This window comes from Anguilla anguilla, chromosome 4, assembly GCF_013347855.1.
Source record: "Anguilla anguilla isolate fAngAng1 chromosome 4, fAngAng1.pri, whole genome shotgun sequence".
Taxonomy (NCBI): Eukaryota; Metazoa; Chordata; class Actinopteri; order Anguilliformes; family Anguillidae; genus Anguilla; species Anguilla anguilla.
Window position 1 is genome coordinate 27559624 of NC_049204.1, and position 13675 is coordinate 27573298.

Sequence of the window (13675 nt, forward strand, 5' to 3'; positions counted from 1 at the left end):
GCATTTAATTGAGACATTTCTGTTTCCATTTCATGTACTTGGAATGCTCCTAAATTAGTTTTTGATTTTTGTTAAATGTATATAGTGTTTGTGCAAGAATAATTTGGACTGGGATAGCTCTATTTTCATAGACAAGCAAATAAAGTAATTGATATGAATAGTAATTATTTGTGGTAGAATAAAAGCAGAAATATAATATTTCTCATGTCAGCTATGTTTGTGTGCTGTTGGCAGTCATGCTACTGTCTTCCGTTTGCTGCCATTAGTCACTTGGATGAAGAAATAGAATGAAGCGAGAAACAGGAATGGCATTGTATTGCCAAGGCAGATGGGCGTGATGTAAATGCATTCTATCTGTCCTCTGCTTTCCTGAATACTGTATTTGATATCTTGTTTCCTTCTTCTTCTTCATCCTATGGGCTGAAGCAGTGTTCCTGAGCTCTTATTGGTTGACGTTCCTGTAGCTCATGTTCTGAATGAGATTATGCTGCCTTTAAGAACAGCCACTAATTATGTTAGCACTTCTGTTGCCATTCATAAGGGATTTAAATTTAAATGGATTTAAATATGTTTCAATTCCGTATCAGATCATTTGATTTAGACTGACTTCATGAGTATAGCACCATCCTTATTTTGTTGTTGCATGCATGGGCTTTGTTTGTTATAATGTTGATGATTATGACCTTGGCCAAGCATAATTATGTCTAATGTCTTTTCCTCAAATGCAAACCGATCAAGCACTTACCATCGTAAAGTAAATGCAAGGACTTTTCTATCATATTCTTCAATTAGGTTGAATACCCCGGGGTACTTTCATTCATGGCATAGTTAAGAGATGGTCTCTCCTTTGTAGTCTGATACGGCCTTATTAATGAGAAGGTGAAAGAGTGCATGGTTGCGGAAGAATGACCCTGGTAAAGATAGCCATGGTGCATTCCTGCTGTTCTCCTTCTTCCCTCTTTTGTCTCTCCTCTCTTCTTCTCTCTTCCATCTCCCCTTTCTCCTCTTTCCTCTTCTGTCCATCCTGTCTCCTATCTCTTCTCTCCATCTTCTCTCCTGTCTCTCTCTCCTCTCGCTCTATCCCTTTCCTCTCTCCCCTCTCTCTTCCTGCTCTGGCCCTGTTTCATGTAGCACTGGATGTAAAGTGCTGCCCCTGCTTCAGATCACACTGCAAGCACTTTCAGTCTGACTAACAGCATGTCAGAGCATTATAGGGGTTCCTTCTTGAGTGTCACCACCTCCTGAAGTATTTTGTGAGGACTGAGCGCACCTCGTTCCTGTTCCAGATTGATTTATTGTTTTCGCTTCAGTCGGGTGTGGCGTCGCACCAGGTGCTGCCCGTTCAGGGTCCTGTCGTGCTGTAGCCTTGCACTGTGGGCTTAAGCAGCATGTTTCTCCAGCCTCTCCTCATTGCCTACTCCTGTTTTTGTGAGGCAAATTGGTGATTGTCACTGACAAACCAAGCCAGAAATTCTGAGATCAAGGGTAACCAAGCCTGACTTGTGTTTAACAGGAAAGTCTGAGGTATGCATTGTCCATATGCCAGTACGACCACTGTTTTCTGCACTTTTTAATATTAACAGATACTAAACAGAAGTGGGACATTTATGTTTATATTTATGTCAGGGACGATTTAATGTTCAGCATAGATCAAATTAAAATATTTCAGAGTTATCAATATTCTTTTCTATTCACTCTTACTCAAAACTTACCTATCTGTTTATTTTGATGCCATCTGTTACCTCTCTGTGTTATTCGTCAAAGTAATGCCACTTAATTCATGGGCCCCTTTGGACCTTTTCAAATGTGACATTAGTTTGTGTTTATTGCGTTATCTGTTACTTCATAACACATTACAGCACCAAAGGCATGCAGTAGGGTAAACGTCCCTATTAAGCCCACGTACCATATAAGCCCACTTGCAACTTCTGAGTCAAATCAAAAAAAACTACATCATCATTTTTTGCTGTGTGATGTTTTTTCAAATGAAGCTGCTTGTTACGTAAATGACACTTTTTATTGTAAGTCAATCACATTTGTCGATGTTGAGTTATCAAAGCATATGTGTGGCGTGTGCCTGCTGATCCCAGAAGAAGTTGCAAAAAAACTTAGGTGATTTTGGTACCCTCAGAAAATAACATTTTTTGTATATTTCTACTCCTGTTTTTGGAAAGTACTCACTTGTTATCAAAATTTAAGTGATTAGTGTTTTGAATGAGACATATGTTAGAATATTACCTGAATTAGAAATATTGTGTCTTTTGAAATCAAAATATGAGTTTTAGCACACTAGCAAACAGACCACATGCTGCATCAATACAGTAGCTACATAGTATGGTTCATTGCAATGACATAAAGCATGATAAGCATGTATAGTTTATATTTTTATATGCAGTTTATATTATTATACTGTTAAATAGACAATAAATGTGTATGTTTATCTTTATTTATTTTTTAATTAACATTTTTACCTGGTGGGCTTAAAGGGGACTCTAGCAAAAAAATCACACTGTCTGAGGTGGATGTAAATGAGTATAGCTAATTACTTCTCTACATGATCAATTTATACTTTTCATATTATGTTAGTGCACCATATATAGATTTATTTCATACAGTTGTTTTTTTAATGTCATGTGAGTAGAATAAAATATTCTGTCTTTAACCATAAATTCACTGATGTTCCCTTTAAGCCCACCTGTTCCCATTAAGCCCACTTTACTGTGTTTCAATGGGGATTTTCTCCCTTTTGACCTCTGAACCATTTTCCTCCCTAATTTTGACCTCACCTGATGAATCAGCTCCATAATTCAGATAATTAATACCCATATTTAAATATCAGTGATATTGCATACGTCAATTCATTCTGGATAGGCCTGTGTTCTATCTTAACATTAGCAATAATTTTTTAATCTTTACTTTTCAGATGAGTTTTAGTTTAAGATGACTAAAACACGAAAGAACTACAGTTCATGCCCACGCATGATAGAAGCGCAAGTTCGTCCTCCGCAAAGCAGGGCTGTAGGGACCTGGACCATTCTATTTGCGCAATCATGAAGTCATTGAAAATCTACAAAAATAAGATGAAAGCCATGAACGACTTGCTAGCGTAAGACAAAGACAACCACAACGTGGGCTAAAGATTGAAGCAAACAAATAAAATAAAGCTTAGACCACCCTATAACCTGTTATGTTACACTACTAAGATGGAGCATGGAGCAAATGATAGCCTTACTAAAACGATACAATCACCTCAAAGAGCATAGGCCTACGTTTAGTCTAGGAGAAAGTAGAAATTGCAGAAATGTTGACATCTTTCTTGTTTATTTTGTTTAAGTTATAGGCTAATGATACATGAGATTCAATATGTTATGACTGATGTCTCCTCATAATGAACTGTGTTTTAATGTTACTCCACAATGAACTGAATGGTTCTAAAATGTGTTTTTACAATGTTTTCAAACTACTATCCTAAATCTGTTTAACATTGAAAAATGTATTGTTTAATTGTAAATCCTGAAATTGACTCATTTGCTATCCTTAGAACATTAGTATTGAACTTGAAATTGTTTTTCATTCAGTCAGTCGGTCTTCAGAAATCTTCATAAAAACACCTGCACTTTCAACCAGCTGACTGAACCAGAAATTTTGGCCAATTTCAAATGCCAACAGCACACCATAGGATAGAGATACAGACAAAATGACAACACATATTGAAAGATGAAGTATTGAAGAGTAAATTCCACTATAGTTTTGATTTTGTTCGTAAATATTTTTTTGGCTACATTCCAAAGACGACATGTTGTAAGTTTAACTTTTTCTGTGTTGACAACACAGCAAAAAGCCTGGTCATGCCTATTTCAAATGCCATTTACCGGCCATAGGATAGGAGTGGAGACAAAATGAAAATAGCTATTGAGAGCTAAGAGATTACAGATTTGAATAGAACAAGTTTGTATTGTTAGGATTTTTTAAATATATATTTATTTATCAACAAATCATGAAGTGGGCTTATTTGGAACACCCATGGGCTTAAAGGGTACGTTAGGTACCCATTAAGCCCATGCCAGACTTTTGACATATTTTGACAAATTAAACAATAAAAACATTAGAAATTGGTATAAATGAATTATTGACACTTCAAATGAGAGATTAGACTTTCATTATAACTAAAATGTTCTCACTTAAATTGGGGCAGTATACATGAAAAATGTCTGAAAAGCGGATTTGGTGGGCTTAATAGGGACGTTTATCCTATATTTAATCTTGGACTCAATACACTGGTTCACTCTGCCTGGATTTTCATCTCTTACAGAGCTGCAGGCAGGGTTTTACTGAATAATGTTGTTTTTCTGCATTTTTACATGGATGTGTATGTCCCTGGGGTCTGCGGTTGTTACTGATGCATGTTGCTTTGCTGCATTTTCACGGGGATGTGGATGGCCCTGGGGTCTCAAAGAATGATGAATTCTGAATGATGCGTGAATGATGCGTTTCCTCTCATTTATTCTTCTAGGATTGAAAAAGCGTACAAGGAAGGCCTTTGGGATACGGAAGAAAGAGAAGGACACTGATTCTACGTAAGTTAATGGAAATGTACTGGGAGGATGGCTACTGTGCGACATGCTGAAATTGTGTCTGAATCTGGAATTTTATGGATGTCAGGCTCTAACTAGAATGCTCAACATGAGTAAATTAAAACTGCAATCACTCCTAGGACCTTTCCAATAAAACTCTCTGGTGATTCTTTGGCAGGCCTGTACTGCAACCTTCTTCAGCTCCTGCTTGTTTTGGGGGTGATTTGCTTTAAGTTTTCTCTTCAGCATATGAAATACATGTTCAATTCGATTCAAATTGGGTGAATGAATAATGAATGGCTTTGAAAATTTTAGTATTTTCTTGATCTTCAGCAAATGCTTCTGTACTCTTTAAAATTAATTCTGCTACCGCTGTCACCAGTGACATCATCAATGAAGACAAGTGAACCAGTATCTGTGGCAGCAATACATGCCCAAACCCTAATCATAACACCCCCACCACCGTAGTTCACAGGTGACAGGGGTGCTTGGGCAGTTCCTTTTGGCCTCCACACTTTGCGCTTGCCATCTCTCTGATACAAGTGAATCTTGGTCTCATCTGTCCACAAGACCTTTAAGATGTATGGGCAGGACATTGGTAAATAGGGTCGGAAATTGTGGTCAAAAGTGCACGTTCGGTGACCATGATGCTCGTGCATTCGTGCAATATATAAGGAAAAACAGAAGAGCAACTCTTCCTCAGGTGACTGAGAATGTCAATGCAGGATGTGATCAGACTGTGTCAGCCAGAACAGTCTGTCAACAACTACCTAGAGAGGAATATTATAGTAGGGTTGCAGTGCATAAACCCCTCATTACAAAGACGAATGTACTTTTGAGAGTTCAATGGAAAAACCATAGGCACTGGTCTACAGAAATGTGGAAAAAAATGGTATGGTCAGATGAGTCATCCTTCACCCTGGGTGAGTGCGTGTGTGGCGTACACCAAGAGAATAGTACAGGCCTGAATACTTGACCCCTACAGTGAGGGGGTCCGGTGACTCTGTTATGCTGTGGGAGGCATTTTCCTGGCATTGTTTGGGTCCACTCCATCCCTCCAGTAGACTTGCAGAATATATGCCCAGGGACATTGAAGCTGTTCTGGCAGCTTGTGTTGGCCCAACACCTTACAAAGACACTTCATTGGGTTTTACTTTAATTTGTCACCCATCTGTATGTGTATTTACACATATGCCTTTCATGAGTTGAGAATTTACACTCGATATTTTACTTTATTTTGCTCTGAATTTATAGACACCCATTACACAAACACTTGTTCTTGACGTTTTATTGGCTATAAATAATCTGGGCTAAGATAGCTGTTCTCCCTAAAGACAATGGATTTATCTGCATGAAGCATTGAACAAACTTGATAAAAAATGTCTTAACAAACCTCAATAGCAGTCTCAAGGTTATTGCTTTCCTCTTCTTTTTTGTAGGAACAAACTCAATAATGATTCAGTACAAATGGCCAAACATTGGTTTTGCTGGTAATAGGGCAATGACTGTTTTTCTATATGATTCAACAGACAGAGGGTGTCTTTTCCACAGCCTTGTAATGGCACATCACATGGTCACTGCTAATAACTGTGGTACATTCTCCAGCCCAGTGTGTGAGCAGGATCACGTTGATGGATGAGTAGTGGCCGGTTGCTGTGGGAATGATGAGATTCAGTGCAGTTCTGCAGGCGCAGGTGCTCCTGTCAGCTCCGCTTCTCAGGAGGACACCTGTGTCTGAAAAGAGCTGCAATCTGAAGTGGACTCTAATGATCCTGATTCTGCGTCTCTCTGTGTTTCAGGGGATCTCCAGACAGAGATGGGAGTGTAAGTGTCACAAAAGAGTGTTACTGTACAGTACAGTGGGTGTTAGTCAGGCTGTCCATTTTGTGTTTGTGGGCCTCACAATCTTTAACGTTCTAGATTGATAAACTGTGAGTTTATGGTGTTTTTGCAATTTTTTAAAGCTTTTAAATTGTTTTAAATCTATTTTTCGTATGTCCAACTTTATATTTTTTATTTTATTGGATGAAATCAAATGGCACATTTTTCAAATGAGATGATGTCTTCATGAAAATGATTTGGCTCTCTGTGTTCATGGACGGCTAACCACATTATGTTTTCATCTTCTGTGTCATGGCCCTTCACCTCCCAGGAACCTCAAGAGACTGAATCGGTATTAAAATGATTTGAAATCAATCAGTAGATGGCATGTAAAGCAGTATTAGCACAGACCTGTAGGCTTCCCTTCATTCTTTAGCCTGATTTAGTCCTAAACAGCCCCTAGTAAGTGCATATAATTTTTCGCGGTTGTCTCCTGCTCAGTTTGATTAAAATTATTACTATTTCTGCTTAGTCACAGAAGAAGACTAATGGGGCACCAAATGGGTTCTATGGAGAGATTGACTGGGAACGATATGTAAGTGTTTTCTCCTTTACACCACATATACATCTCTATTACTGTGTGTTCTTGCTTATGTTATGCCTGGTAATGTGTATTTACAAAACTGCCTTTACATTTATTTAATTAATTGTGTTGAAACCCCATACTCTTATTCATACCACTTGTATAGCACTGTACTGAAAACAGTAAGCAAATTGTTTTGAACTTCAGGTTTCTTTTAAACTTGGACTGGAAATTAATTTTAAGCACTTTAGATTTGATAACAAAGTATCGTTTGCTTCTCGACTGGTTTCATTTAAATGGGCATTATTTCATTTCCATGCAAGTGCAGCAGGCAGAGTGCATGAATCAATTTGCGTTATATTGTTGTTCCTCCAACTCTTTCAGAACTCCCCCGAGCTGGACGAAGAAGGATACAGCATTAGACCAGAGGAAGATGAAGGAGATATCCTTTTTATGCTCCATCAAAGTCTAACCATATACACATTCATAAAAAATAGATTTACTCATTTTCCATTTTCAGGCATTTTAGTAACCCCACTCACCTATTCAGCAGTCACAGAGGCCTGCATTGCCTTACCCCTTGTCCTACGCTGGTTACAAGCTGAGGCCTCCTCAGGAATCTATGGAGCCAATAAACAGTCAGTCTCAGGGTAGGGTGGGAGAAGTTTGTGGTATTCAGGAATGCCTACTTGAATATGATCCACCCAGAATGAGGCAACTGCGTGGGCTGCAGTGAGCCGGCCCTAAAATTTAGGTTTGACTAAAAAGGAACCATAATTTTCTTTAACCAAGATCCACCCGTCCAAAAAACCAAGACTCACTTTTTTTCATCCAGTGAGTCAGAGGAAGAGGAGGACCATCGGAAGAGGTTCAAGATCAAGATCAAACCTTTACCTGCAGACAACTCAAACTGTACGGAACCTACAGTAGATGAACTAAAAGCTTCCATAGGCAACATAGCACTGTCTCCCTCTCCACTGGTGAGTCCTCCCTTGTGTCAGTATGCCACCCTCTTTTACCTGGTGTTTTTGGGCTGTTTTGTGCTCAAAAATGTTGCATTCTTGTGCTTATTTATACCCATTATGTTGTTGCTTGATTCATCATTACGATCCTGTGACTTGCCATCTGTCTGTTGCCATGACATTGTATGGCACATCTACGTAACAAGTGACCCTTGGGAGATCTAGGCAGAACCTCACATTCATTTTTCTCTTCAAAGAATGAATGGATTTAGTATATTTCTTTTTGCAGAAATGAGCAGTTGGCCGTTTACTGCATTATTAGGCACTCTCAGTGTGCTCAGCCATTTTAAATGATGGAGCAAACGGGGCAGTGGAGTGGATGTGCTGGTCTGGAAGAATGCCGTTGAACTGCTTTGGGTTACATGCTTCTCCATTTTAAAGGAGCGCCTAACTCAACCCACCTGCTTGGCATGATCAATTCAGCATGATGGCCAGAGCAAATAAAAATAAATAGCCTGTGTTTAAAAAGTAGTCAATTTCAATGAGGGGGATGTGTAGAGAATCATGTAAATGCAGAGAGAAAAAGGGAGAGGGAGAGCAAAGTCTTGGGCAGCTTCTTACTGAGACATGTTACACACCTATGGAAGCAGGCCCACATGGCCTACATGCGAAGCTGTGCGTCTGAACATGTGACCCAGCCTCCCCAGAGGAAAGTTGTGTCTACACAAGCCCAGCATCGTCTGTGTTTCAGTGTATTAATGTGCACCATTAATGTGCATCTCCGGCCTGTCCTACTTACACACCTGCAGCCCTTCCATCCCCATGGAGAATGGCAGCCATATTGGAGAGTTCTGCGGGAGAGTTCTTTGATTGACTGAATGCATGTCCCAGTGGCCCCCGTGTTGTGCTGTCTCAGAGTACATTTTATACACAGACAGTAAAACAAAATGTTTATCTTGCCATATGTTTGCTACATATTGGGTCTCCATAGTAGTTTGCAAAGTTGTTTATGTGACACTGGCATTATATCTATTGTACAGCAAGCTACCTAGCCGTTACTGGCGATAACTTCACAAAGGACTCTAGGAACTTAATGTTGTTGTGACCCTCTACCTAAAGAGCCAGAATTGTGGTAATTACAGTACCATCTCAGATTGCATTCAGTTTAATTTGGATGCTTTGTATGAAAAAGTATTTCAGAAATCAACCACTCGCCTAAAGCTCACATAGCCAGGAACCAAATTTGGTACATTTTCATAAGTTAGAGCCACCTGCTGGAAGTTTATTTTGTTACTGCTGTGCCTACGCCCTGCTTTGATAACCACTGACACTGTATGGTCCCTGCTGTTACCACAGCTGACGTTGGCCAATCCCTGTTTGTGCCGTAGCTGGAACTGCCCAATCCCTGCAATGACCACAGCTTTTACTATCCACCACAGTTTCTCTTGTCTATTGTTTCACCAGGCACCTATAAATTATTAATGGTGAATAAACAAGTTAAGCTAAGAAAAGCAGAGCATTTGCACGAGCCACCCACACAACTTACAGGCCAGTAACATTAATTATTTACTGACCTTAAATAATTATCTTGAGCACAGTGAATATGTTTATCTTTACTGTAGTGCACTAGTTTGAATTCAGTCACTCATGAAAGTTATTTTTAGTTATGGATATTGTGGTATAGTGCTGGAAATCTATCTTAAATCTGAATTTTGAATGTTAAGTGGAATTTAACCTTTCCTGAGACACACAGAATTTTCTTTGCGGTGAGACAGTCTCCTGTTTTTAATAATTAAAAACTAGGTTATGGCTTAATGATGAAGGGGATGATACTGTGTTTTATAGTAATTAATCAGGAAGCACTTGAGAATGGATAGGCCTGAAAGCTTCAGGCTATATTATATGGGGATTTAACATCATAAATATGTCTTCCGGTCTGTATTGATAGCTGCATTATCATTAGCCCTGAAACCCTCAATGAGAGATTGGTGTTTTGCTCAGATTACCTTCTCTGTGGCAATTACCCTATCCATTTAGAAAAAAACCCGATATTGTCAAGTGTTGTAACTTCTGGTGTTTTGTTCATGAATTATACATTAGTCACATGTCTGTCCTACTCCAAGGCAACATGTCCTTACAAATGGTAACCACGGTGATGGATTGACTATGAAATCTGTTCAGAAGAATGGGAGCAGGTGAAAGGTTAACAGGCTTCTAAATGGAACAACAGAGCCTTTGCACTCTCCCTGTTTCACTCTCTCTCTCTCTCTCTCTCTCTCTCTCTCTCTCTCTCTCTCTCCCTCCCTCCCTCCCTCCCTCCCTCCCTCTCCTCCCCCCTTTTGCTTGCTGTCTCTGTGTTAAATTGTCTGTTGAATCGTTGTTGAGAATGCAAAGCAGAGGCTATGAAAAACATTTCCTAACTAATCAAAGGTATGCCTAAGCAAAGCCTGTGAGCATGATTGAGTATTCTAAATTAGAAAGAAAAAGAGGGGAAAAGCATACACTCTTATCCTGAGTGACTTGTTCATTCACCTGATTAATATGAGCAATAGTTCCACACCTGGCTAGAAACATTCTCAGACCAGTGAGAATAGGTGCACCACAAGGACACTTCTTTGGTTTACAGAATGGAGGGGTTCATTTCAACACTACCATATGTTCTTGTCATTTTTCATTGAAATAAAGAATGCATATTCAAGGTGTTCTGTGTTCTCCATGCTGTTGCAATCTGTTAAGAGTTATTTATTAAATGTCATCATTAGCACCGTAGTGAGTTTACTGCCTTTTTAAGAATATTAAGAACACTCACAACAGTTGAATATGAAAACAGATGCAGATTTGAGTGACAATATTTTCTGCTCTGTTGGAAAATTTTTACTAATTATGCCCATAACACATCCATCACAACACATCCATCAATTGCCGTTTTTTTACGTTGTGTCAGTTTTTAAGGTTGGAATTAATGTGAGCCCTTTCCTTTAATTCTAGTGTTTCCATTGGACATCCTCCATAGCATACACCCCCATTTTCTACTCTGATTCTCAGATTAGCTCCAGACACTTCAAGCACTGCAAAGAATTTTAATAAGTACTTCAGCTGTGCTATTTATATTATCACACCTTGGTAGTCACTTCCATAGCTGAAGCCGTTACATTTAGTGAAATCCAAATGCTCACCAGCTGTTCCTGTTGCAGTAAGATCTTCTGTTAAAGCTGAGCTTTTCTTAATTAAGTTAGGGAAGTTGCCAGAGGATACTATGGGCCACCTGCGACTTTAACCATCACTCTACATATCTGTAGAGTGATGGTTAATAATACATGTCTTGAGTGCTTACCACTACCTCTGTGCTGTGCTGGGCATGTCAGTGCCATTTTTGAGCTACAAAAAGATGAAAACAATTGTTTTCAGTGTCGCAGCTACACTGCAAAACTGCCTGTTCATTCCATCGCATTCGCCCTTAGACTGTGAGCCCAGTGTACTACGCTAATATAGCACCTATTCCTTCTCTCTCCCGCTCTAATAATGCCTTCTGTAGAGGAGTAGTCCGGTAAGCCTGTTCTTTCTTCTCTGCACTGACATTTTACCTCTGTAGCATGGCAGAGGTCTGCATGTGCGCATTACAGTGCATAGTATGTTTTTTCCTCTTTTACGTTGAGAAAATGAAAGGTGAGCATCGCTGGGGAACTGTTTCTTCTGGGGATCTTTGGGGACTGCTCTGAACATAACAGTGACTGCAATCATTTAGTCAAATGGGAATGGAACTGGATCACATCCTTTGGATCACTAGGATCTGTTACCTTGCTTACCCCTGTGAAGTGTGAGGCCAGTCATTTTGGTCATGAACTGGTGATTCCCTCCAAGCTTTTGGTGTAATCAGATATTTTCTTGAAAATGAGAGATGGTCAAAAAGGTGTTTTTTAATGTTGGTTCAGCAGGACGGTTTGGCCTGCTCCCCATAGAACTGCAGCACAAAGTGTAGTCTGTAGGGAGCAGATGAGGCCTCCTCTGCCCTGCGTAAGACTGCTCACTTTCACAAGACTCATGTGCCTTCCACTTCTATAAATGAAAGCCACTGCTGTTTCCACAGCCGCTCAACAGATTACATTTTAATTATGTGTGTGTGCGGGCTTGCTGTTATTCATTTTATTTCCGCTGAGAAAAGCTTTCTTTAGAACTCAAATCTTTTTTTAATTGCGAGAGAAACAGTTGGGTTTTTCTAATGCTCTCCTGTTGCTTTACGAATAGCTTGGAAGAGAGTTTGTAACAGAGACATTAAACCTTTCCCCTGGTGTGTCTGTTGCAATGAGAATAGATTGAAGTAGTTAACTGCTGCCATTTCTGTAAGAAAGCACTCTGTGGATTTACCAGATAAGGCTTTGCGCACTCACCATCCAGAATGCAGTGTAGTGATGCTTCCCTAATAAGTGGGTGTCGGTCACATGTTCTCCCACCCTCACATTACCCATGTGCCTCTGTCATACATGAGAGCTCTGGCCAGACTCCACTGGAGTAGATACTGTGAGAGGCCAGAGGAGGAGTGGAGCTGTCGCTGGTCACTGGGGTTGTGTGTGGCTACGATGTGGAGGGCCTCCGGTCACACACACCCTGTCCACAGAGATTAGGCTCCTGAGGAATGCCAGATGTGGTTACATCACCTATGTGTCACTTGCTGTTTGTTTAATATGGAAATGGGTTTTCAAAACGGGACAAGGTCTGCTGCTCTGCAACAGATTCAGGAACAGTCAAAGGAAAGTTAAAAAACAAACAAAAAAAGAAGAACAGCAGCAGGAGCTGGGCTGAGACGGTGTCTCTGGCGTTGGGTGAGGCAAAGGCGGCAGCAGACTCACAGATTATGTGGAAGAAAGCTTCACTTTTATCAGTATTCTAGACTGTAAAACCACATTATTTTTTTTCTAAAATAAAAATACATTAGCCTGTGTGACATAACCTATTCCTTCAAGCCAACACTGTATGGAAGGTTTATCATTTACTATTGAATGTTCAGTGCTGTGGTCCAGCCATTGATTGCCGATGGGGGTGGGATCTATATTCACATACCATATGGCCCTTGATGGTGCCCACTAGCATGTTCCCCTGTGTTATTGTGGTAGACTTCTCTTTCCCAGCTGGAGTTGTGGCTTTCTCCTAATCTTGGCCTAGGATGTGCCACTGGGCTGTAGAATTTTAAGGTGTTTCCTTCCACAGACTTTATCACGTCACACTAACACCCCTCACTCTTCGGTTTCTCTTTCCAGTGGGGAGGTGTGGCTCTGGGCCTAGAGGAGCTCTGTGGGACTTTGGGATTGGTGACTGTGTGCCTGAAGTTTAAAGTCTGTTTACTGATTTGTCACTTTCTGACCAGGTGTCTCTTCTCTCTTCCTTTTTGCTGGTCACAGAGACGTAGCCCGGTAAGTTGTGGCTGTGATAATGACTAACATAATAATAATAATGACTAACTTGTTAGCTTGTTAGCGGCGCCATACAGGGTAAGGCTGTTGTGAAAGATCAAGGAGAGGCGACTGGGTCAATTCTAATTAGCATAGTCTCAAATATCCCCCTTAGCATTGCCTTTCAAGTCCTGCTTGAGGCTGTTTTGTTTTTTGATCTCTCACTTGGGCCATACCCTCAGGAATTGACTGAGTAAGCCTGTCTGTCCCAGCTTCACATATTGAAGATCTAGCCTAGCACAACTCTTTGATCTCTGTATTGGAAAACAGGTACCCTGTGATATTAAT

General features: G+C 40.1%; 1 protein-coding gene across 4 annotated transcripts in view; it reads left to right on the forward strand.

Moving 5' to 3' along the window:
• sgip1a (SH3GL interacting endocytic adaptor 1a) overlaps positions 1-13675 on the forward strand; it is a 75555-nt gene that overhangs the window by 41233 nt on the left and 20647 nt on the right. For 2 of the 4 annotated variants that reach the window (XM_035413744.1, XM_035413747.1), the window contains exons 4-11: positions 4514-4577; positions 6374-6398; positions 6727-6747; positions 6928-6990; positions 7363-7420; positions 7777-7958; positions 11476-11487; positions 13337-13348. In XM_035413744.1, coding sequence (XP_035269635.1) covers positions 4514-4577; positions 6374-6398; positions 6727-6747; positions 6928-6990; positions 7363-7420; positions 7777-7958; positions 11476-11487; positions 13337-13348 — 437 coding nt within the window. The remainder of the gene's footprint in view (positions 1-4513; positions 4578-6373; positions 6399-6726; positions 6748-6927; positions 6991-7362; positions 7421-7776; positions 7959-11475; positions 11488-13336; positions 13349-13675) is intronic. The other 2 variants (XM_035413745.1, XM_035413746.1) reach the window with 2 other exon arrangements.